The following is a 25,898-nucleotide window of genomic DNA, read 5'->3' as shown; positions in this document are numbered from 1 at the left end:
AGCCCTGATTATTACAGATAAAGTGTTTAGGAGGCTGGCAGTGTTTTATCTGACATTGCAGAAACGATCAGACTGAGCCTTCAGCCCTGCTGCAGGCTAGAGATCCACCATCCACTGACTGGGGAACAGACAACACTAGACTTTGATTCTCCATTAGAGAAACACTCTGACAGTCATGACCAGATCTGTACCTACACAGCTTTGGCTGGATCACAGGGCGGATCAAAGACAAAGAGTGAGGAGGAACAAATGGAGACTTGCCAGTGGTGAACTGATCAGATCAGATCAGATGTAGAGCTGCTTGCTACAGACTGCACTGTTAAGGAACAGCCACATGAATGCAGCAGAGGGCCTCAATACAGCATGTGATGCTTACCTTCGTTGCGGGACCGAGGCCTGGTGCAAGTGGGCCCCAAACTCTTGCTGCCGATTCGGATGTAGAATTGGACCAACCTGTGTGTAAACAGTGACAACTAAATTTAAATTTCACATCAAACAAACAGCCACCGATGTAACTGGTAAGCACTCAGATGAGAGATTTATAGGTGTGACTTCCACTCACCGTGTGTTTGTGGTGTCTAGAGGCACTGTGCGTGCTTCTCTCCTCCCAGGACTACTGAAGTAAAGAGCTTTGCCCTCACCGATGATGCCACAACCGCCTCCAACTTGTCCCCCGCTTAGGCTCTGCCAGAGTGGGCTCAGCTTCCCCTCAAAGCCCTCAGTCAGCTCTGTGGGACTGGCTACAGATGGTACACAACTATCCTGCTCCACTATGTGGAGAAAAAACAGGGAATCACAAGATATAAAACATAAAGATACATGGAAAATATTTTATTGCTTTCAGTTTCATCCTTTTCCCTTCCTTATCTGTAACTATACCTGTGTATCCCATATCACAGAAGCAGACTCCGGAGATGCAATCTCCGTGTCCCCCACAGTGGTTTGGACAAGGCTCAGAGATGTAGACCCCATCCAAGGCGAATGGTGGGGCATCTCTGTACATGCTGCTCTCCTGGAACCAACGGAACCTGGTTTTACTGGGAAAACGAGGTAGATGTGAATCAGGGAATGAGAGAAATACAAATATAATACCAATCAACTGTTTTAATTGCATATTCTGGGGCAAATTCACAAAGAACGGATTGTGGCCGCTGATAGCACCGTGAATTGCGCATCATTTGCAACCGCTATCTGCTCCATCTCAAGGTCTGATGGGAGTCAGCCTGATCAAGAGGACTTGTCAGAGTGCCACTTCCACCCAAACCTCCCGAAGGCAATTAAGAGAGAGGAAAGGGAAAAATGTAAGCCCAGGATTTGGGAAGGGAGGGGAGAAATAATTTGTGTATTCGTTTACATATATATCTCGTTTTTTTTGCATGTTTTTCCAAAAATGACATTTAGAGGAGCTTTAGTCATTTATTTTTCATGACACAGCTGTCATTGCATCCTGTCACTGCATCCCAAAATAAATGAGTTTGAGCAGACGACCCTCATAAATACATTTCAGTTACCACCAAATCTCTGAAGATAATTTCCCTGTAACTGCGTGTGGCTATCTGCGTGTGCGCTGATCTTTGTGAATTGGACTGTTTTTGTTATGATGCCCATTTGCATAGAAAGCAGCCGAATTTGTGCCAAATGTCTGCATATTACCTCATTTAAATACGTGCAAATAGCACAGGAGCGCCGAGACGCTATTTGCTTGGCAGTGTAGTTAAAGGTGCATTTAGAATTACACGGTTTCTTTTTGTCGCACAATCTTTTTTGTGAATTTGCCTCTCTGTGTCTAAAGAAAATTAATAAAATCACTATTACAACTTAGCAGATCCAATTGCATGCCTGTTACCATAGCTACCTGGCTGCAACATTGCGTGGTATGACCACAGTGACCCTGGTCCACTGCTCATAGTCTCCAGTGTTGTAGAGGGTGGGCTCTCTAAGTTCACGACCACTGCCCTCACAGACACCTGACCCAGGGGTTCCTGGGTAACAGCCCTCTCTCACCAGCGCCCAGGAACGACCGGCATCATGAGAGTATTGCAGCATGACTGGAGCAGACGCGCTGAACTCTGACTCACAGCCTACGTTCAACTAGTGGGGGACAGAAAATTAAAGATCAATTTAATCCTGATAAAGTGGTTTTGTGTGCCTGTCTTTCTAGTTTTTACACTCTCCATGTGAGTACCTTAAACTGAAGGGTGTATCCAGGGCGCAGGGCCAGGTCCCTGGTGACGGCCACCCTGTCTCCATCGGAGCGCCCGAACACCATGGCAGAGGGCGTTGAGGCGCAGAAGCTGTTGTTGCTTTCCTTCTCCATGCCTTCATTACCCAGCATCAGCCACACACTCATCTGGTTCAGAGGGTAGTCGAATGCTGGCTTCTCGTAAAAGTTCTGTAGACAGAAGACAGCCAAGTTTATTGCAGTGTTTTGGGTTAACAGGTACCTGTGTCTGCAGCAGATCATATTTCTCATAAGATAAAGGGTACACTTCTGGAAAGATTCAAGATTCTATAGCTGTTCTATCTCAGACACACTTTCCGTTACAACAAAAGAAGCAATATCTCAAGATGAAGCTGCTGCACGAGGTCAGAGCGCAAATGACAAGTTAAAGGATTGATTCCTGACCTGTGGTAGAGTTGGATTGGCCATGGGAATGATGTGTTTCTCCCTCTCTGACAAAATGATGACATCATCAATTGCCCACTGGTCATAGCCATCCCCAGAGTGAAGAGGCTGCCACCAACGAAACCTTGTGGAGGGTGTCTTAGAGGCCAAGGGAAGCTCATAGTGGACAAAGCTGAGAAAGGAAGAAGAGACAGTTTATTGACGTTTCTCTTTCAAAATATACATCATCATATTGACTACAAGAAACAGAAAAAGCAGATTTTGTGCACTGGTAAAGATGCCAAATTTTTGTTTCCCCCGTTTCTTCCTCCCGCAGATTTCTCACCGAGGTTTGGTGAAGTCAGTGAAGTACATCTCAGCGATGAGGCCCCAGTTGATGCCTCCATCGTTGCTGTACTGCAACAGCACTCCTTCCTCCCTGCTGTCTGCCTGGTTACACTCCACCAAGTCTCCGCCCACCCGTAGGTAGAACTGCACAAACTCCGCCCATTCAGTGTCCAGGTCCCAGCTCAGAAGCTGCCTCAGCCCAGCCTGACAACAACACACATATTCATACATATTAAGGAGGGATGATCAACTAAGAGCTGCATAACATACTGTAAAGTGCATTATCTTTTTATAAACATGTGTTCCACTTATACTGTATCCTGGCCACTTTACAGCAACTGAAATATTGTTTGCTCATATTGGGGGGCAATAAACTCTCAAATAGGAGAGTCTGTTTCCTGGTAACAGCTGTAAAAAGTAAATTTCCAGCTATGTGTACTCAAATCAAAAAGTGCTGAGGTTGCTAGAATACAGAGCTGACTGAAAATTGTGTGCACCCTCCATCCAGTCAGAATCAATTATTCTATAGAGCCATGGTATGATTAAATAAAATCTATATGTTTTCAGGGTAGAGGTAATTCAGAGGTCAAAGGTCAGCCGTTTTTGGCAGTAAAAACTAGAAAGTAATCAAAGATCGCATACCGTTCCTCTGCCAAGTTTGCACAATTCTCTAAATTGGTTATTTTGATAACAAAAAATGTTTTGACATTTGTAATCTGGATCTGGATTTGCACCAAAATGCAGAGGGACGATGACAGGATTCATGTGCCTGATTTTTTTCCTAGACGTAAGTGCCATAGTTTATGGAAAAATATGAAATTGTTAAAAATTGCTGCAATCTTGCTATGTTAAGAAATTGTTTAAAGTGTTCCTGCATCTGCACCAGGATCTTGATTCGCACCAAAAACTTGGCATAGTTTTCCACCAAACTTTAATCTGTTGACTTCAACCGTGTTGGACACTCCGATAACTAACAGAAAGACGAAGAAGCAAAAAACACGACATTCTTGAAGAAGGCAGTTTTAGAGTTGTTTTACCTTGCTGAAGTACAGGGACGATCCAGATGAGACCACCCCACAGCCTACGTCAGGGTTGACCACCTCTCCACCAATCACCTCCTGCCATGTGGCCAGCGTTGCATCCTGGGACTCAAAGTCAGAGAGTACACTGGAGGAGAGCGGGGAGGAGGGCTGGCAGTCTGTTCCAGAGAAACCATCATCACACCTACGAGAGAACACAATGGCTGAACTTCTTATCTTTGCTATCAGTTCATTTCTGCTTTAATATCAATCCCACAAACGTCCATCAAAAGATATTTATGGGCCTCCGTGTTGAGTGATATTAACAAAGTGATAATGTGTGTGTAAGCTGACCTGCAGTGTCCGTGGTCACACCAGCCGTGTCCGTGGCACATGTTAGGACACTGCTGGCCGATGTAGATGTCATCCAGGGCCCACTCGTCCTGCTCTCCATAGTAGTTCTGGATCCAGCGGAACCGTGTGGCACTGGACCTGAAAACAGAAGGTACAGACCATGGTTATAATAGTTTTGAATTTTTTATTTCATTTTAGTTTATTTTTAAATTTTCAGAAAGGTTTTGTTTTAACTTTTATATATTAAGTTTTATTTTGTTTTTTGTTAGGGCCAAGTATGTAGCTACATATATATACAAAATACTGTGTGGGAATGGCCATAATGTTTAATGTTTATTCTTCATGCTTCTTTAGTGTCCAGTGTGAAGCACCATCTCCTGGAATGTCAAGTCCGTTCAATTTCTGTGGTTCAATGTCACAAGAGTTGACGGGAATTCATGCTGTCTCCTTTTTTCAGTTGTGAGCAGTGGGCAACCTCGGGGTCTGAGGCGTGGCTACCTTGTGATTGACAGGTCGCTACCACGACGTTGTCCAGTCTGGAGTTGTCTGTGTTTTTGTCTTACAACTTTAACCCTTTTACAGTGTGTTTTCAGTTCATCAAAGTTAATTTATAACCTTTTTGGTCACCTAAAATGTCTTATTCAATGTTTGGTTGTACTTAGCTCCAGCCTCTCCTGTCACTTCTGTTTGCAAATAAGATAAGATGGCAATGGCCAAAAACCAAGACGGCGACGGCCAAAATGCAGAACTCGAGGCTTCAAAACAGCAGTCCACAAACCAATGGGTGACGTCACGGTGACTACTCATATGCAGTCTATGGTTGTGATATATTATAGCTAAAAAACTATGACTGAAATGAATTTACGTTAATTTTATTTTTTTACCCATGCAATATTGTTTCAGTTTAGTTTGAGTTTTTCTAAAAAGGATATAGATATAGTTTTTAGTTTCAGTTTACTAACAATATATTTCACTGCTTATTTTCGTTTTAGTTTCAGTTTTACTTTACTCTAATAACCCTGGTACACACACAAAAATAGTTTAATTAGATTCATACCATAGAAGCTGAACAAAATGTACATAGTGCAATACTGTAACAGACTGCTGAATTCTAACCGATAAAAAAAGTAATAAAATGTTATAAATGCGCTACATGATCTCAGAATCCAACAGAGGCTGCTTGCATGTCAACCACATCATCATGTTATTCTCACTAATCTACTGGAGATAGAGATTTGTGGATTTAGTGTCTGGCAGGTAAAGATTAACCTTATCACATGTGTGTATGTCTGTTTTCCTATGTGTGTGTATGTGTGTGTGTGTGTGTGTGTGTGTGGGTTTAGCTTTTGTGTGAAATGAATGTCAGAGAGAGGGCAACATCATCATCATCATCACATCATCTCTGTTAAAGGCAGGCTGTGGATGTGAATGTATGTGCAGTGTGGGAACATGTTTGTGCATGTGAGTGCCTTCCGGTGTTTGCAGCTCAGTGCATGTACAGTACAGCGATGAGAAATGGTCGTAGAAGCGTAGATAGTCAGGTATATTGGGGGTTTTATAGTACGGATGCTTCTCGGCCCGCTGCTTCGGTGACCCGTATCAACTCAGACCACCTCCTGATCATACAGAACTGGCCCCGACTGTTTTATTATCATTTACTGCCATGACCCTGTGACCTCTCATCACACCCTGCAGGAGATTAGACCACCTTTATTTAGGAGCTGGGTGGCAGAATGAAATGGAGGTGGAGGTCACGGTGCTGCGTGTGGAAGGTTTATGTGATTGTTTGAGTTGATATATGTGTGAGCTAGGGCTGTAACAGTACATGTATTCCTCAGGAACTGCTCAGCACAGGATGCCTGGTTCAGTATGGGACTTGTTTCTGTTCTGTTTGTCCTTTAAACTGAATCATTACAGTCTTATTATCTTTATTCAATGCAATTACAGTCTTTGTATTGGCACACGCAGAACACAAACTCCAAAGTTTGAGTTCATCCAGCAAAGCTTTGGCAGTATGTCGGCTGTTGACTGAGCTCATGGAGAGGATAGCATCACTGGTATCGCAAACATAGATGAGAAGCCAGAGCTGGAGGAACTACTATATCATTTTTCCAGACAAAGAGTAGAGAACCAGACAAAAAGAGTGTGCACCTCATTTGTGTTGGCATCTCTCAAGTGTGTCTGTTTAAAACAGACTGAGTCACAAACCCCTCTGTCCACAACATGCATGTTTAAGGCTTGACCATACTCAGTTGATTCAAAAGTGTTGTGCCCTTTCTATGTTATTCCTTCAAGAGTGCACAGTTTTGTAATTGAGTTGGAGCGAAACTGATATACTGCTTTTTGTGTTCTTTTAGAATACCAGATTAAGCAGTGTTGATATTTTTCAAAATGAATAGAAAGAAATGTTATCTCTTGTTTTGCCAAGTTTTGAGAGAGGAAGAGAGAGAGAGAGAGAGCGAGAGAGAGAGAGAGAGAGAGAGTATTTGAGTGTTTTTCATTAAAGGGTTGCAAAAGAAATTTCATTGTTATGGTGCATTAAACCTTGGTGCAATGTGTTCCTGAAAAAGTACAACTTAATTATAAACTCTAACTAGAAACACCAAGATAAAGTTATACAACAGCTGTGTACTATCTGTCCTTCTATATGGTGCTGAGTGCTGGAGAATGACTGAAAGAGACATAGGCAAGCTTTCCAGCTTTCACAATACCCGCTTCATAAAGATCATGAGGATATTCTGGTCTAGGAAGATTACAAACCACGAACTACACAAAACAACAGGGTGCTTGGACATGGAAACAATATTGATAAGAAGACGATGGAGATGGCTTGGACATGTTTTAAAGCAGAATTGGATGTGAAACAGTTTGTGCACATGCCCGTAGCTGTGTATGGATGTGTGTGAGGGGTGTGTGTCTACGTATGTATGTGTGAACATTAACAGTAATAGGTGCTGACGCTTCCTAGCGTCCTCCTTTGCAGCTTTAGGTTACTGTATCTCAGGTGAATTATGCTTGTAAACTACAAAAGCCAGGATGAAAGATCAGATCAGTGGGCACTTTGTGACTCTTGTCTTCTGTGTCTACAGATGTGAGGTTCTTACCATGTCTTCTGAGGCAGAGACAAAGTGATGCGTCTCCAGTCCTTGAACTCTGATGGGTGGTAGACACTGGGAGCTGTAAACTCAGAGCAGCTTGGCATGCCAGGCAGACAGGCCTGGGTGAGAGAAACATTAAAATACACTGTTTATTGTCTGCCCATTTTGGTGGGGAGGCGTTGCTTAATGTTGATTACTCAGAATTCATAAAAAAGTTTGTTATTTATCATTGTGGATTTTGTTTTGTAGCTAAATTCTTCAGAAGCAGCATGATATACTGCAGACACACCCCGGTGCTGCATTAGCCCCACAGTGTGTGCATATGAAAGGCTAAGGCAGGATTACAGTATCTCTGACCTTGAACACTGGAACACAAGCAAGGATTAAAAGTACGGGACATTCAGAGAGTTACATTCTGCACTTGCCAGATGACTGCATTGCCATGCACATGGGAGAATTAGAGAAAATTCACTGATGGAGGACTCATTACGCCCTATTCAATTCCAAAGGCAATAAAAATCTTGGCAGATACTTTGGTGCCTTATGAATATTTATGAGCCAGTTGTGATCACAGAAAATCTTTGTTGAATCATGGGAAGATAATCTGCTTGCTGATTCAAGTATTGCCATGTATCTGCTAATAGTAGGATGATAAAAAGTAATTGCGATGATTTCTCATCTGAAACAAAGTGCCACATTTAAAGACTCTCATTATTTACATATTATTACGGAGGCTGTAATGGGTAAATCAATATTCATGTTCATGAATAAATGATGTGTTTCCTTGTCTCTCTCCAGGATGACTTCTACAGGGTTTAGTCATAAACAAAAGGTGTGAGCCTGGCTGTGAAAACCAAAGGGATATTGGATGTTAACAATCACTTAACACGGGGAACAAAGTTGTTTCACGCTCCTTACCTCTTTGACCAGGTGCCAGGTGAGGCCGTGATTGGTGGAGAACTCAAGGCGGACCTGGGTGTCAATGTGGGGGGAAGGCTCGCGGCCACAGCCCATGACCAGCGAGAACTGTAGACTGTAGGAGGCTCCGATCTGCATGGACTGAGTTTCCACATAACGAATACTGGAGCCGGGGCTGGGCTCGCCAGAGAAACTGGAGTAGAACATGGAGGAAGAGAGGATACCAGAGTATATGTTACATGCTGTGGTGCACACTCAATACACTTAATACTACGTGTAGAATTGTTGTTTTGTTGGCATAATTTTTGGTATGTAGGAATGAAGACAATCCTGGAGAAAATAAAAACAAAAACAAGTTGCAAATTACTGTTGTAAATAGTAATGATAATAGTAACTATAGGTGGGAATCACGATACGATATTATCACGATAGTTAAGTCACGATTATTGCGATTTTAAACAATTTGCAATATGCTGAGTATTGTGATAATATACATTGTGATTTATTCCCTTTTTTCAACTGCAAATTCTACAGCTTGTCAACATCTGTTTTATCTAATAAGATACAGTTTTCACTCTGTAATCTCAGAGTTTTCATTCACTTATCTTGAGGTCAGAGGTCAAAGGACCCCTTTGAAAATGACTGTGCCAGTTTTTCCTCTGCAAAATGTAATGTAACTTTGGGACGTTATTTAGCGTTCTTCCCGACAAGCTAACATGACGTGGTAGGTACCAATGTATTCCTCAGGTTTTCTAGTTTCATATGATACTACTATCTTCACTCTTGTTTTAAAACTGCTACAACCCCTGAAAGACAGAATAGCGGCTTTCGGATTGTTAAGAGGTTAATAGTTTATATAATAAAAGATCGATACCTGGCATCCGTGTATCGATGCAATATTGCCACTCAAAAATCTATGCTGTAGCGATTTTTTCCCCCACCCCTAAAAGTAACTAAGAATTGACAAATGTTTAACTATTCAATCGTGTTTGGACCCAGTGGACAAACTGTCATTAAATAAAAAACAAAAGCATTCAAATGTTACAATATAACCAAATAATGACCAATACAGTATTTGTATCAGAGCAATAAGTCTCCTATACCTGAGAGTCCAGTCATGCTGGCAGTAGGGCTGGACATGGCCAAGATAGAAACCAAGACTCTGGGTGACGTCCAGCACGTTGCTGAAGTCGAGACTTATGGTGTTGAACAGCACAGAGGTCATGCTGATTTCATCCAGGGCCCACACATCATGACTACGACCTGAATGGTACGGCTGCCACCAGCGGAACTGCACGCCAAACTTACGAGCACCGGCTGGGAGTTCAACTGACACAATCCTGGTTGGGGGAAAGAGATTATTAGAAAAGTATTTACAAAAGCATGCACGATAAATACCAGATGCTGGACAGAAAAACATGTAAAAGATGGAAAAATAGAGTCCGAACACTAGATACTGCTCCCATGAACATTTAATTGATTACCACTGGTGACGTTTAGCCGTATCTAGTGTGCGGACACTATTTTTCCAAAAGAGATCATCAAACTGAGCTTTGCTGACACTTCTGGAAGGTTAGCTTGACATAAGTAGTGCACGCGCCACAGTCACAACCGCACAAATGTGAGAATAGATGACATGTATTTGGGGATTGCATCCAAAATGGCAAACATTTTAGCTGGAATTAATCACACAAGCTGACTGAACTGTGACTCAGACTCTGACTTGGATCTAAAGCCTGCATAATCACAGTCTGCCTGGACAATTTTAAATACATTCTGACACAATGCAGATGGTCAATATAACCAGGCTTTATGAACACAGCATCTTACATCACTCTTTAGTTTCTTACAGCCCACTCTGTTCGCCACAAAGACCTTTTTTTCTCTTTGTCAAGACTCATTCCTGTATCTTGGTGTTTTGTTAAAAACATACATTTTTATAACAACATGAAGGTGTATAAATAGCACAACATTACAAGGATTTTAGGCTTTTTGCATGTCATTTGTATGCCATTTTTCACGTGTCATTTGTACATCACCCAGCAAAACTACAGTAACGTCCGCAGTTAGGTTTAGGCAACCAAACCACTTAGTTAGGTTTAGGAAAAACGTCACGGTGGGGCTTAAAATAAGTACGTAAACTAAGTAAAATACGTACAGAAACAACGTAACATAACTACGGAAATCACATCACTAAAAAACATGTGACAACATCACTAACGTCACTTAAAAAATAAAACTGATTAAAAGTTGTGTGTTTGTTGGATCCATGCCCCTCCCTACCCGCCCGCCATAAGTGGTCTTTCTTGCTTGTTAGTCAACGTCGCTAGCTCTAAGCGTAGCATATTTACAGATGCGTTTACATTGCAGTCAGTACAGACTCCATGGCATACAAATGACACGCCAAAAGGAAAAAAGCTGTTCTTATTACACGCTAAATGCCCTGCGCATTATCGTATCATTCATAGGCCTTCACGTGAACGGGCTGTCGATAGAGTAAGAACCTGCACTTGCACCTGCAGGTCAGATAGTTGTGGAGTCCCTGACTCAGTAGCCCCCGTTGACCTTTCTAGTGGTGATGAAGAGCTCTGAGACCCGGCCTGCACAGCTGGAACCCAGCCCACTTTGTCTTCATTACACACATAGATGGCTCTAACGGACTCAATGGGTCCCAGTGGCTTACACCTCCGGCACGCCATTAGCAGTGCAATGTGTGTGTTAATGGAGTCATAGTGTCTCTGTGGAACCATAAGCACATAGTGTGTGTGTGCTCATACACAGTCTAAACATAGGTGGTACCTTGGCTCATGGAAGCCTTGGTAAGCGTAGTGCTGCAGCAGCGTCCATGTGATGCCGTTGTCTGAGGAGTAATGTAGCAGGACTCCCTCTCCTGGCTGGTCTGGGGCAGGACAGGAGCTCAGGGTGCTGCGGCTGCCCAGGCGAAGCGTAAACTGGAGGTACCTGCAAAGAGCGGAAGCAAGAACATGAAAGAAAATTAAAGCAAGAAGGGCCAGTTAGAGAGAGAAGGGGAGTACAATAGCAGTTGGGAGTGTAAACAAAAAGTAAATGACACAGAAAGAGAGAAAAGGGCAGGTTGATAAATGAGAAGAAGGAAAAGTAAGGTGACCAAGTGCTCAGGAAGGAGAGGTGAGGAGGGAGGGGGGGTAAAAGGGTAGACAAACAGACAGTCATACGGAGTAGGGAGGTGGGAGGGAGGTGGCAGGATGATGGATGAGATGATTAAATGAATAAGGACAAAATTAGATGAAAAGAGGTGGAGGGAAAGAAAGAGTGTAAATGAGAGTCAGAGTTCACATCCATGTACCCATGTTAACTCGACATAGTTCTAATGTAGAAGTTTTCGTCCTTTTATGTGTTCCTCTATGTTTTGTCAGACATATTATTGTCTATACTAATGTAATATTTATTATAATACCCACCATCTATCATGGGCTGCCAGTCACCCCCCCAGCTCTCTCTGTCCTTGGCTGAGCTGTGCTTTCAGTAGCGATGCAGTTTCCTCTCTCAGGCAGCTGTTCACTCAATCAGCCAGGAAACTGGCATTAAATATGGCCATCAGGTGGCACACTGAGAGCCGCAACAGGCATAATCAATCTAACACAGATGCCATATCTAAGTTCACCGTTCCCTCTCTATCTTTCTCTCTCACATTTTCATCCTCTGCTCTCATCTGCTTTCCTCCCCACGATCACAATCCATCTCCCAGCGTAGGAACGCGGAGTATGAGGGAAAGAGGGATTGAAGAAGGAGGAGAGAAGAAAGCTGACTGGCTGGAACATTTGCAGTATCAATCAGAAGTAAAGACACCTGATGAAGACATGCCACAGTTTTACAAAGTAATCTGCTGGTGGCAAAATCAGCAGAATCGAAATCTGCGTGGGAGCATGCGTGTCCACAAGATCCGTCCTTTCCATGCTTCCCATTTATTGTCTATGTTATCAGCCGTGCAATGCATTCTGGTAGCCCGGCGGCGCAATTTGAGAGACAGAATGTTAAGTTGGCTGTTCCTCATCAACATAAAGTTGAGGTCTAGGCTACTTTATGCAAATCAGGAAATCAGGAATTGGAAACTCCCAAGAAACTTTTAAACTATGGATCTAAAATACAGATATTTCTTGCATAAAATGTTTTCAGACGCTCATTTCTGTGAACTATGTTTGTAATATAAGAGAAAAAAAGTTTCCAAATGAGCTGCCCTGTTGGTGGCTGCAACCCATGAGGGAAGCATTCATCCAATCAGGTGCCTGGTGTCTAGTGGCAGCCCATCAAGCGTCCAATGCTGAGAAGCAAGGCGATCCAAAGAAAGGAGGTTAGATTTATTAGAAGACTAACGTTTCTATGTCAACTCTTCATCAGAGTCAAACCGATCTGAGACTCACATTTATGATCCTTTGCGTCCAAAAACGCCCCTGTGGACACGTACCATAAGGCTGAGCATGTATATGTTTGTACAAGCATATGCATGTGAGTTCCCTCATGTCTCTGCTTGCATCTGTATGTGTATGAAACAAGTTTGTTTTTGTTTTTACATTCATGATCCTGTTCTCTATCAGCACTTTGATTACCTGGCCTGGGAACTGTCTAGTGGAGCGGTAACCAAGTGTCTCCTGCTGTCCCTGTTGAAGACCAAGGCCTTGCCGCTGGCCAGCACCCCACAGCCAAAGCTGACCTCAGCCCCACGAAGGGAGGAGAAGCTGTGATAGGAGGAGAGGCGTGGGCTGGAGAAACCCTCTGACAGGAAAGCTGGGAAGGTCTGGGAGGCAAGCTCACAAGCTGGACCGCTGAAGCCTGGGTCACATCTGGGAGAGGAGGAGAGTGAGAGGAGAGGAGAGGAGAGAAAGGAGGGGAAGACATGAGACATTAAAAAGAGTGAAGGATATAAACGAGAAAAAGAAGACAGAGATAATGAAAATCCATTAATAAATCATAACCATAATACAATTTGATTAATTCTGAATGGTGATTGGTGCTGTAAGGCATTAGGTGGATAATGAGCAGACTCATTTTGAAGGAGAGACATTGGATTTATTTGGTTTAATAAAAAGCAGATCCTTACTTGCAGCCTGTGCGAGAACAATGTCCTCTCCCAGAGCAGTAACGAAGGCAGGCGGGACCGAGATACACTGAAGCAAAACACAGGCGTGGAAATTACATTTTCTTTTACTGCAAAGAGTCATTTTTTGCTCACTTAGCTGAGCTGTGATAAAAAAGTTTGTAACCCTAAACATATCCTGGATTTAGTAGGTTGAGACCTGAAAGGAGGAGATTTTGGGGCTCATTTGTCGGGTCCAACTAAACAAGAAAACAACGGCTTTTCATGACACTGTGAGTATACCATGTGACCTGTATGTATAGCACTAACCATTGTCTATGGCCCACATGTTACCCGTTCCAGTGCCGGACTGTTTCCAGCGGAAACGTGTTATCTCTGTCAGGGCAGCGTTGGGCAGAGGGATGGAGATTCTGGTCCACCTGGAGGGACAAAATACAATATGTATATATCCACAGAGACTGACTGACAATATACAAAGGGCTATCAAAATTAACACGATAATAATTATATAATAATAATAATAACATGCAAATTCTTTTTAATACACTAATTTCTTTAACGCATTAATGCAACCGATCTTTTGGAGGCTGTAGCGGGCTTTTAAAGCTAGAGTGAAGATACTGGCATCATATGAAACCAAAAAACCTAAGGAATCCATCGGTACCAACCATGTCATACTAGCTTGTCATGAAGGAAGTTAAATAACGCTCCAAACTCGCGCTAAATTTTGGCAAGGAAAAACTGGCATTGCCATTTTCAAAGGGGTCCCTTGACCTCTGACCTCAAGATATGTGAATGAAAATGGGTTCTATGGGTACCCACGAGTCTCCCCTTTACAGACATGCCCACTTTATGATAATCACATGCAGTTTGGGGCAAGTCATAGTCAAGTCAGCACACTGACACACTGACAGCTGTTGTGCCTGTTGGGCTGCAGTTTGCCATATTATGATTTGAGCATATTCTTTATGCTAAATGCAGTACCTGTGAGGGTTTCTGGACAATATTATCATTGTTCTGTTTTGTTAATTGATTTCGAATAATAAATATATACATACATTTACATAAAGCAGCATATTTGCCCACTCCCATGTTGATAAGAGTATTAAATACTTGACAAACTTCCCTTTAAGGTACATTTTGAACAGATAAAAAATGTGCGATTAATCACGATTAACTATTTTAATCAATTGACAGCCCTAGGACATACATAAAGGCCCAGTCACACATACAGATGTGCAGACTCATTCATACCCGCTGTAGTTGTCAGAGGAGTAGATGGTGCTGTGAGGTAGATGGGGTCCAGCACAGAGCTCTGGCAGACACTCAGTGTGGAGCAAAGACCAGGAGCGACCGTGGTTGGTGGAAAACTCCAGAGTCACGCTATTGAAAAACAACAGAGAACATCTTATCTCAACATTTTAATTTTCAAACTAAAATATTGTAAACGACTGAAGAGCTCTGAATTTAGATTAGATAAAAAAGAGTAATAATTTCTTCCGCGATTCCACTGCAAAGTCTGTCCCTTCTACTTTTATTAAAAAAGCACTCCCCAATTTAATACGTGAAGCTTCAAATGGCTGCAAGAGTAGTGATTTAAATACCCAGAAGAAATGTAACACGATCTTAACAAACTCCTTGAACTAATTTCTTATTCTTAGAGACCAATTGCGTTCAGATTTCTCCAGATGTTGCTGTTTAGAAAACATTAAAGCATTGTGTCCTTAAGTCCCCTGTGTGCTCTATTTACTATTCTTGACACCAAAATAACTGAGTGAATCAAGGGTGTCTCACTTGGCGTGTGGAGGTCTCCTTTGTTGCTTAAAAAGCAGCGATATTTTCACATAAAAGAGCTGCCTAACCTAGTTTTAAAATGTGTCACACCTGTTGGCAGGCTGGTAGGAGCCACAGCCAAGGTTGATGGAGAACTGAGCCACGTGTGTGTGGGTGCCAGGCAGCACAGGGAGCAGCTGCATGAAGTCCACGGCCCATACATGGCGGTTGGCACCACCATGTGACCGCTGCTCCAGGCAGAACTGGGTGACTGGTGTTTGTAGCTCAGTGGGCACCGCCACCGATACCACCGCAGGAGTCTGAGATAGGAGAAACAGAGGATAGGATGAACAGATCAGACCAGAGGGAAGACACTAATTAGGAAATAGAGAAAACCCGCCAATTTTGGACAATCACAATACCCTAAAGCTCAAGATGATGTCTTTAAATTGCTTTATTTGTTTGACCAACAATCCAAAACCCAAAGATATTCAGTTTACTATCAAAGAAAAGGATGCAAATCCTCATAGATGAGAAGCTGGAAGTAAACATTCAGCATCTTTGCTTAAAAATAACATAAATGATGAATCAACTGTCAAAATATCTGCAGATTATTAATCTATTAATCATCTAATACGCCTTAATACGCCTTCATGAGCTTTCAGATCTTCTACTGCTGGGTTTAACTATGCTCCAAAATGATGGAATACCCATCAAAAGCTATAAGATGTGGGCTCTGTGAACATTTTTAAACAACAGCTGAAAACGTATTTATTTAATTTGTCTTATAATTAATGTAATTCTAATTATTATTATTTAATCCTCTCATTTTATTATTTCTAATGGTCTGTTTTTATTTCACTTATATTTTTTTACATCTCCTGACTAATTTTATTACCCTTGTTCAAATGTGTTGCATTTTTCTTTTCTTTTGTAAAGCACTTTGAGCTACATCTAGTGTATGAAAAGTGCTCTATAAATGAAGTTATCATTATAATTATTAATCTGAACAACACTTGTTGTGATCTAGAGTATGTTGTCGAGAAACATGCTGCCACTTTAATAAAAGTTTGAACATATTACATGATAGGATAGTTGGACTAACGCTTCAATATAACTGTGACGGTATTAAAATCAATTTACTAGTATGTAGTAAAGTGATCACTTCAGGCTAAAATAACTAGAAGGTTTTGATAGAGATTACATATTTATTTGTGTGTGAACATGTGTGTGAAGATGTGTGTGTCTCACCCTGTAAGAAGAGTAAGGAAGGGTGTCGAGCGCCACACGTTCCCTCCTGCCTTCAGACCTTCCAAACAGGATCACATCGTTCTCATGAGACTCTCCTGGATCACAGTCGCCACCACCTGAACACAAACACACCTCATTATGTTTATGTAATATAAGATACATGTGGAAAAAGCATTGTTGAAGGCACCACAAAGAGCATGTACTGTACATAACAATGTATGGAGTAAATCTCCAAATACATGTATTATGGACGGCGGATATCCATACCCATGGTAAAGTAGAAGCGAAGGTTTCCATAAGACGTGGTGTCGAGGTAGGGGGTGCACATTCTCCTCCGGCCCTCTTTCTCAAACACTAGTGCTGAGCCTGACTCGATCTCTCCACACTGGGTCCCGTAGACAGCTCCCTCTATGTCCCAGCTGAGTAAAGGAAACACAGACAGGGAGGGCTGCTTTAGTAAGAAAATGCTATATAAATGTATTTATTCAAAATAACCTGAAATTTATGTGGCAGTATTTCAACATTATTAATAAAAAAATAAGACAAGCCATTCAAGCAATCACACCACGAGATATATTACCCTGAAAAACTTTAATAATTCGTAGCTCATATTTTTCACAGTCAGATGGTTTATGGCCTGAATATAGATTAAAAATACAGTAACAACAATTAATTCTTGAAAGTAAGTTTAGTTAAAGAAGGAAAATAAGCCTGAAAATAATAACGTAATGTGTGCAATTTTAAACCCTTAACCTGAAGCAAAATATTAACCCCAATGAGACTTTATCGTCATAACAGCACACAAAAATCATAGGATGCAAACACTTGTGTTTATGGATTGCCTCTTTAACATAGCATCTCCCTCTGGAGTATTACTGAAGTCAGTAAACTGTTGCCATAATTCACACCTTGCCAGTAAACAAACACATAATGCCAGGAATAGAGCATAAATCACCTGGAAGAGGATTTACACGTACAGTACGGATACATATTTCTGCACAGTGGAGAGAGGATCCTCATTAGCACAGACAGAAGTTAACTCAGTGTGTCAGCCCTCTCCTGTGTTCCTCTACCTCCACTCCCTCTTTCTCTTTCTCTCCCCTCTCCTTCCCCCCCCTGTTCTTCTTTATTTTCTGCCATGTGGCGTATAAGCTGGTGTGTTTCTGTCACAGCCAGTATTGGGTTAAATGACACTTAGTGGAGAGAGTAGCATTAAAACAAGCAAAAACTCTCACTGCCTACCTAACACATGTGTCAGCCCATGACGCCTGATGGGTGAGAGCTAGCATGCAGTGCAGCATGTTGGCATGCTGCAGGAAGGTGTGAGGGTGTGGGGCGGTCGGAGAAATACCCTCCTGTTTCAGATCTTTCTTCTGACAGGCCTGCTGCATGAGGTCTGTTAATTACTCTCTGGCAGTAACACTATCCATCATCTCTCCTCTTTTATCTCTCGGCCTCTTGCGGTGCCTCTCACAGTGTTTCCTTGCTGTCTGCTGTCCAGCGTGTGTTTGAAAGCATATGAGTGTGAGTGTGTCTCTCACTCTGAACAGATGGACTGCTGTCTCTGTAGCAGTCAGAGGCATGGCATTCACCTGTGTCAGCCCCCATGCTTGACTTAAACATGTACATCACGCTGCATGTCGCATCACTTGACATATGACAGGTGTCAAAGCATGTATAGAACATGTATACACACACAGAGAAATATCAGAGTACTGATATTCTACCAAAATAATCTCTCTCTGTTAACCCTCTCTTTCCCAGCTATTATGTGGGCGGGTGCTAAAATAAAATGTATCATCCAACACTAACCCTACACTCATTAAGGATGCTGTTTTCTTGGGTTATTTTGGTTTTGATTTCAGTCTCAGCTTCTTCTCGGTTACTTTTAAAGTTGGCTCCGTTATATATTTTGTTCTTTTAACAACATAAAAGACTATTGCCTCAGGTCTGGCAACCAAATACGGTTTGACTATATTAGCATCATGGCTGTGGATCAAACTCCCCCTCAGTATCAGGTCAGCCGAGTCAGAGGCACATTTTAAAAAGCTTTTAAAAACCTGTAAATCTGTATAGATTGGCATTTTAATAATGCAGTACTTCTGTGTTTTCTGTTGTTTGCAAATTTAGTTTTAAATATCTAGTTTGACCTTTCTCTGTAATTGTTTTGTTGTATTTTATGGTGTTTTTATGTGCACTTGTGAAGCATTTTGTAACTGTGTTTTGACAGGTGCAATAGAAATAAAGATTACTTACTCATTAAAGATATATTTAGATACAATGATCCAGTAAACGGAGTGGGGGAAGAAATGAGACCATGATCTAGACTTACTTCGAGGGTGGGCTTTCAAAGTCTTCCTCCCAGTAGCTCCTTCCCTCTTCACGATGAAGGTCAATGTCTCTGGTGGAGGCAAAGCTGTGGCCAACTCCCTCCCCACCATGGAAATACAGGGCATTGCCCTCCGACTGACAGGCATGCTGGCCAATAAGAACACAGGTGTTAACACATGCAACAGGTAACCACTTTTGCAAAGCAGTGTCTTAAAAAAACACTTGTCAATTGAAACACCTTTCATATGGGAATGTTCTTCCCTTGCTCTAAGGCTGAAAGCACCACATGATTATGGTATTTACTCTGCTTTAACATGCAGCGGAGCATAAGTTTAAAATCTGTCTTTCAAGCAACAGCAAGTTTCTCTATTCATCTGACTGGTCATTAGGCTTTCTATCATATTTCTTTGTGAATGAAATCCATGTGTAAAGTAGGAATCAGTGTACCTTGACGGTAGCTCCAGGGAAGAAGAGCCAGTTGGCAGTGTTTGGAGGGTCCAAGTTGTCCTCCATGAGGGGGGCTCTGTGGGCAGCATTGACCAGCAGCACGTTGTCAAGCCCCCAGCAGGACTCGTAGCCTTCGGGGCCTTGGGGGGCCTCCTGAGACCAGCGGAGGCGAACGCCATCAGCCTTGGAGCGATGCGGCAGGGGAAGCAGGTGGACGACGGTGCTGCTGTTGGTCGGGGCTCTAGAGGAGAAACATATAACATGAGGGTCTTGTGTGTGGTGTTTATGTAATTAAGTGTTACATGTTTATGCATTAAATAATCATCATTAACCATTAAAGTGAGGCTGAAATAGCCACATATGGAGAGACACTGAATGTCCGTATGGTGGAGTGAAACTGAGAGAGGAAAGCATGTTTCAGAATGAGTCCAAGTGAATTAGTAGTTGATTTATGAGTTGGTTTCTGTTTACACAAAAGCAAAACATGCACTTACTGCAGCTAAATATTGTAGTTAGAAGACTGTATCGTTACATTATGCCTGTCTGAGAGCTGACTAAACAGAGGGAGGCAGGGATAGAGGGATGAAAAACAGGGGGATCATAGAGAAACAAACAGGAGAGGAATGACAAATTGAGAGGGGGAGGTGTGAATGAGGCAAAAAGAGAGGGCGGGTGTTCATAACAGATGGAAGGACTGTGGGATGGATGAGGAAGGAGGAAGAAGAGGAGAGAGAGACCTGATCTTCTCCAGTGTGATCCAGTCATCTGAGGTGTTGCCGTTGCCACTTAGGCTGTATGACACAGTGATGCTGGGGTCTGAGTAACTGAACCGGCAGGAGCCTGAGCCTGGGGAATATAAACGCACACACAGGACAGACATATATGACAGTTAACACTCCTGTTGAGGGAACAGATTCAGAAAATGTTGGCTAGTTTCCTTTTTTTTCAACGATTGAATTTTATCAGCGGGGCAATGATCCTTAGTATGCCCTGAGGGGCAGCCAGGCCTAGCGTGGTGGCTTCTTCTGACTGATTGCTCCTACATTCCCCCCGTAGCCAAGTGGAAAATGATGTCTAAATGGTGTCATTGTGGAACTATGTGATCAGCAGCTTAACAGGGCTGAGAGGAGTTAGGAGGGGTTGGGCAGAGGTGGTTTGAGGAGCTGATGTAGGACCAAAGCCAACTGCAGTACAGATAGATAATGTTAGTCCATAATCTTGTGCTGTTTGCAGTTTGTCTGGGATCAGACTATTTTTGCGCCTTTAAAATGCGGGTTTGTGTGGGTGCTGTGGGAGCTGGCAGGGTCAAAGGTTGCTAATGGATGTAGCAGGCTAACCCCCACGTCCCCACCTGTCCCCTGACGGTGTGCAGCGTCCACGTCCTGCAGCGCTGCTCCATCCCATCCCCACTGAACACAGCTGTGCATTAACCTGCAACCACTGCTCTACTGAACTGCTCCATACACAACCCTACTGCATCACAAACTCATATTAATGACCTGCAAACGAGAGCGCAGCCAGACAGAACGAGAGATGAGAAAAGAAAGAGAAAGAGTCATGCAGGACAGGACGGGGTCGAGAGGGGTTGTTGTTACAGTATGTACTCTTATTTCCTCCCAGTCACGTTCCCATGAGAACCGGTGGATGCATGTAATGGACATGAAAAATACAACACCTCTGAAAACTCTACCATGGCCTTCTGGGTGTCTTTCCAGAATATTGTAAATCATTCATTATTGTGATAGGAGATGCAGAGAAAGAGAAAGAAACACAGAAATATACTGCGTACCAGTTGGCTTACTGACATGTAACAGAACAAAACATGTCTATTTCTTGAGGATGACAAAGGGACCTCGTATTCCTGGCTGCAAAACACTGTTGCACACAGAGGCTAAGATAGTTGAACAGGGTTGAAAAGGTCTCATACATAAGCCTGTTACTGTATACCTGTACATCTGTCTTCATGTATTGTTTGCAATGTGTGTAGAGATTTAATACTCACCCAGGGCAAACTGCAGGACTGAGGCTGTGGTAGTGTTGAGAGGTACGGTGGTCTGGGGAAGATACACAAGGCAGTTTAGGATATCATCCTCAAAGAATCAAAATCACAAATCAATATGATTTGCTGCACTCAAATTTTTTCAACTTAATTCACGAGTGGAATATTTTTTTTATGTATTTTATGTCGTAGAACAAAACGTTAAAATTTCTTAAGCTTGTGTTAACCATAGACCTTATTTCAGGCTTCTTAAACTGAGAACCCATTGACTTCCAGACGAGGGAACAAGGAAGTGCTAAATTGCTAACTCATTTCTGACTCATTCCTGTAGCACTCTATACATTTCCACATCACTGCAGAAAGGTGACTTCAGAACTTCAACCACTGGAGATGAGTAAAACATATATAAAACACAAATGGGCTACATGTTATCTATAGAGATAGTGGGAGAGAGTGTGTACAAGAGAAGCAAATGATAGGCTGTGTCTACATGAATGTATGTCCTCATTGTTGATGATTATGGTATTTGAGACTATCTGTTTGTGTGTAAACGTTTCTGTGTTTCTGGATGTGCAAGCTTGTGGCACTTGACAGAAGAGCTGCCAGGCAGCGGCATCAAACATCTGGAACGGTGACAGACAAAGCAACTGTTTATCAGAGAAGTAAATAGAATGATGAGGCACTAAACACGTCTCTGCTGCTGACTGGCTTTCATCTCTTACAGCAGAATAAACAGGCGGAAATCAACTTTGTAAAGACAGAAAACGGGCATGAAATGGCTTGATAAGCAATTATGAGTTGGCATAATTTGTGTGTGTGTATGTGCCAAGGCAGTGTCAGGCAGTATCTTGATACTACTATACTTTACTGTAAAATGAACATGATATGATCTTCAGTCCTTTGTGCTTCTTCTGGTTTCATTTTCATTTTTAATTGTAACATAATGCATGCCAATCTTAAAGGTGCTAAATGCGAGATTGGGAGCATTTCTATTGCCTCCACACGACTCAACACGGCGATGGCTGAGCCGGCGGCTCGCAGCTAATAGAGCTAACAGTGTTAACCTCGGGGGGGACCGGAGGGTGGATGCAACGCTTCCGCAACGGCGCCGATGGTCGGGGCTGCGTTATCAGCTGTAACCGCCAAATGAGAGCAGTGCAGAGTGGCGGCCATGAGCTAGCCAGTGGGGCACGCTCACATGCACAAACATGCACTAAAAGAACGCTGTTATATTCAAGTTATATGCAAAGTTTTAAAACCGGCTGACGCAAATAATAAAATTAAACAAACAAATCATTGGACACATAAAGTTTCTCGTGTAAATGTACAAGAAGAAGAAGCGATATCAATTCTTCTATTTCCACACATTTTAAGCATCTCCATGTTTTCTTTTAGTTGTTTTTTGTCAGCCCGTTCTCATTCCCAGGGTGTCACATACCGAGGCTTTGTCACGGCTGTTTGTGTGTGATACCGCCACACAAGGCACCCTTAAGCGGCGGTATGAAACGCACCAGATTTTAAATGAACTACAATGTAAACTTATCCGCAGCAACAGTAAACGCTCAGGGAAAGTGCTGTGGTGGTGATGAAGTTTAAAACGCAAAAGAGACACACAGTGCGAGTGGGAGGGGAGGGGAGCTGGCTGGGTCCAACAAACGCAGGGCTTTCATCCAGGAGACAGCTGTTCATGTCCCGTACGTTAAGTTTCACTTTCACTTCACAATCAGCTGTTTGTTTGTCTCCAGCGTTCACGTCAGGTCACATTTTCACTGTAGAAATGTAGTAGTTTTAAGCACAACCATGATGATTTTTCCTAAACTTAAGCAAGTGTTTTTGTTTAGTTCACAACGTTAAGCACGGGGTCTGACAAAGTGACGCTCAGGGTTCTGACAAAGCGTTAGTATGTGACGAGTTGCAATGAGAATGTGTTGTTTTTGTTTGAGGTAGCGCCACATGGTCGGATACATTTGGGTATGTTTAGTCATGCCGAGCCTAACACATGTAAACAGACCAAACACATGTGTGGTTTTGTTTCATCTAAGCTTGCTTTTGCTAACTAGATGCACATACATATTGAGGATTTCTTACTAATATTTTAGTTATTCATTTCCAATAGCTAGATTAGGCCAGGCAAATCCCCAGCCCTGTACCACAATCACCTTCTTTGTCATAACGGCACATTAGTGTAGACGTTTGTGGAGAGTTTATAGAGATGCAGATGTTTGAACATGGGATTCTACTGTGGTCACAGCCAGTGAGCTGTAATTTACTGTAGTTGTGGTTGTGGCTACAGAGTGGTTGCCTTGGATGTATGGTCAATGGGCTGTAAAATGTACAGCGGTGGCGGTGTGGTCAAACATGGCAGTTACCAGCTCTCGTTCTCCGAAGGGCTCGCAGAAAGTGACCGCTCTGCCATGCATCAGTACACCACACTGCTCTCCCACCTCACAGTTACTACAGTCAGACCTGAGGAGAGGGGAGGAGAGGAGAGGAGAGGAGAGGAGAGGAGAGGAGAGGAGAAGAAACAGAGGTTTAACAAAAGCAAGAAGCATCGAGAAAGAGCACCAAAGATTTAGAAAGCGATTGCACCCTACGATTACAAGAGGAGTCGTAACCTTTTCACCTACCAGATGCTTGGGTCCAGCTCCCCTTGGAGGTTGGAGTCAAAGTCGTCACGCAGCACAGCGTGTTTGCCATGGAGCTCCACTACACAACACACACACACACACACACACACACACACACACACAGACACACACACACACACACCATATGCTCACAGTTAGACACAGTCTGTTTGATACCATGTATTTTCATGTCGTACAGTAATTACCTGTGTGATTATATTATCAAAAAGAAAAGAAATGACAGCGTGCAATGAAATGCAGACTCACCAAGACTAGGTCTCAAAGGAGACTCGGTTGGAGCTGAAACAGACAGAGAAGAACAGAGTAAATATTGTGAGTTATTCAGTGGCAACATCTTGTATGTACAGGTATAGTCTGATGATGTCTGTCTGATGCCAGTCGTGGGCGTAATGTGCAGGTAGTTAGTTTTCGTAGACAGATAAAGAGCTGTAGAAGTGCCAGTATGAACCTTCATGTTTATATGCAAACAAAAGTAAATGAACAGACTACACCGACTTTTCCTATCGGTGCAGTTTTGCATTGTTATGATTGCATGGAAAAAGTGTGTATTAGTCAGTAAGTGCAGGGAAAAGGGCCCATTCTTAAATCATCTCTGAGTGAAACAAACTTTCTGTGTGTGTCCTGGCCGGCCACGGCTGCAGTCTCCTGGCTGCTGCTGTTAATTCCTTTCAGTAATGAAAGGCCGGGCGGCCATGATTAACGGTTCAATGCCAATTAACCGCCATCCATCCCAGAGGCGCCTGTGTGCTGTAATCTGTGGCCACTGCCGAGCGAACACTCAACCGTCAATCTCTCCCAGGGGATACGCAGCTCCGAGAGGAGGAGGGAGGTGAATGGAGCGGGGTAGTGAATGTTAAGACTTAATGAGTCAAAACAATCACTTTATGGACACTTTATAGAATACAGTCTGCATCAAGGTTACTTTTTAATTGGTTTTTATTTTATTTTAGTTTTGACTTTTCAATTGCATTTTAGTTTAGTTAGTTTTCAGAGTGCGTTTGCTAGTTTTAGTTTAGTTTCAGTTTTTCAGAAAGGTTTGCTTTTAGTTTTACAGTAGTTTGTTTTAGTTAGGGCCAGCTATTATGTCTGAGAAGTATGTAGCTACATACAGATACAAAATACATGGTTGGAGAACTGTGTATGAATGGCCTTAATGTTTAATCTTTGCAATACTTTAGTGAAGCAATTGCAGCAAAGCACCATCTCCTGGAATGTCAAGTCTGTTCAGTTTCTGTGGTTCAATGTCACGAGAGTTGACGGAAATTCATGTTGTCTCCATTTTTCGGTAGTGATATCCATCCATCCATTATCTGTAACTGCTCGTCCTATTCAGGGTCAGCTAACATTTGGTGAAGGGCAGGTTAGGTCAGGACAGGTCGCCAGACTATCACAGGGCTGACAACCATTCACACTCACATTCATACCTATGGGCAATTTAGAGTCAACAATTAACCTAACCTGTCTTTGGACTGTGGGAGGAAGCCAAAGAACCCGGAGAAAACCCACGTTAACACATGCTAATACATGTAATCTCCACAAAGCAGGGCCACAAGCCGGGTTTGAACCTGCAACCCTCTTGCCATAGTTGTGTGCCGCTCCGGTAGTCATATATTACAGCTAAAAAACTGAAAAGAATTTATGTTCATTGTCATTTTATCCATTTTTTAACCTGGCAATATGTTAAAGGATGTAGTTTTTATTTAGTTTCAGTTTACTAAAAATATTTTTCACGGCATATTTTCGTTTTAGTTTCCGTTTTAGTTTACCATAATAACCCTGGTCTGCATCCACATTTTAGAAAAATACCGTAAAGTTGCAGAGTATGTGTGCCAGAAACGATAGAGGAGCTAGTACAGAGTGAGCTTTAAAACTTAATGAATCAAACTGATGACATTTTGATTGATTCGTTTGGTAGAAACTGTGCTTTATTAGCTGGTGCAAACAGAAAAGAGACGTGCAAGGTGTGACAAGTAACGTAGTCTGGTGGATGTCATTTCCTAAAGTCAGATATGCACCAGGAGAGAATCGAACTC

At 42.5% G+C, this 25,898-nt stretch overlaps 1 protein-coding gene across 4 annotated transcripts in view; it reads right to left on the bottom strand.

Annotated features, from left to right (window-relative positions):
* reln (reelin) overlaps positions 1-25,898 on the bottom strand; it is a 118,278-nt gene that overhangs the window by 24,990 nt on the left and 67,390 nt on the right. For all 4 annotated transcript variants that reach the window (XM_074632567.1, XM_074632568.1, XM_074632569.1 and 1 more), the window contains exons 5-31: positions 24,112-24,144; positions 23,845-23,923; positions 23,587-23,683; positions 21,221-21,272; positions 19,956-20,064; positions 19,219-19,459; positions 18,773-18,918; positions 16,708-16,859; positions 16,441-16,556; positions 15,301-15,509; positions 14,671-14,799; positions 13,726-13,835; positions 13,420-13,486; positions 12,929-13,162; positions 11,142-11,303; positions 9,446-9,682; positions 8,343-8,535; positions 7,431-7,543; positions 4,327-4,464; positions 3,991-4,177; positions 2,952-3,157; positions 2,627-2,798; positions 2,186-2,392; positions 1,856-2,091; positions 880-1,037; positions 563-770; positions 377-453 (exon numbers count right to left, since the gene is read on the bottom strand). In XM_074632567.1, coding sequence (XP_074488668.1) covers positions 377-453; positions 563-770; positions 880-1,037; positions 1,856-2,091; positions 2,186-2,392; positions 2,627-2,798; positions 2,952-3,157; positions 3,991-4,177; positions 4,327-4,464; positions 7,431-7,543; positions 8,343-8,535; positions 9,446-9,682; positions 11,142-11,303; positions 12,929-13,162; positions 13,420-13,486; positions 13,726-13,835; positions 14,671-14,799; positions 15,301-15,509; positions 16,441-16,556; positions 16,708-16,859; positions 18,773-18,918; positions 19,219-19,459; positions 19,956-20,064; positions 21,221-21,272; positions 23,587-23,683; positions 23,845-23,923; positions 24,112-24,144 — 4,068 coding nt within the window. The remainder of the gene's footprint in view (positions 1-376; positions 454-562; positions 771-879; positions 1,038-1,855; positions 2,092-2,185; positions 2,393-2,626; positions 2,799-2,951; positions 3,158-3,990; positions 4,178-4,326; positions 4,465-7,430; positions 7,544-8,342; positions 8,536-9,445; positions 9,683-11,141; positions 11,304-12,928; positions 13,163-13,419; positions 13,487-13,725; positions 13,836-14,670; positions 14,800-15,300; positions 15,510-16,440; positions 16,557-16,707; positions 16,860-18,772; positions 18,919-19,218; positions 19,460-19,955; positions 20,065-21,220; positions 21,273-23,586; positions 23,684-23,844; positions 23,924-24,111; positions 24,145-25,898) is intronic.

This window comes from Sebastes fasciatus, chromosome 4, assembly GCF_043250625.1.
Source record: "Sebastes fasciatus isolate fSebFas1 chromosome 4, fSebFas1.pri, whole genome shotgun sequence".
NCBI lineage: Eukaryota > Metazoa > Chordata > Actinopteri > Perciformes > Sebastidae > Sebastes > Sebastes fasciatus.
The sequence above is the reverse complement of the archived record's forward strand: the minus strand, read 5'-3'. Positions and strand labels throughout refer to the sequence as shown.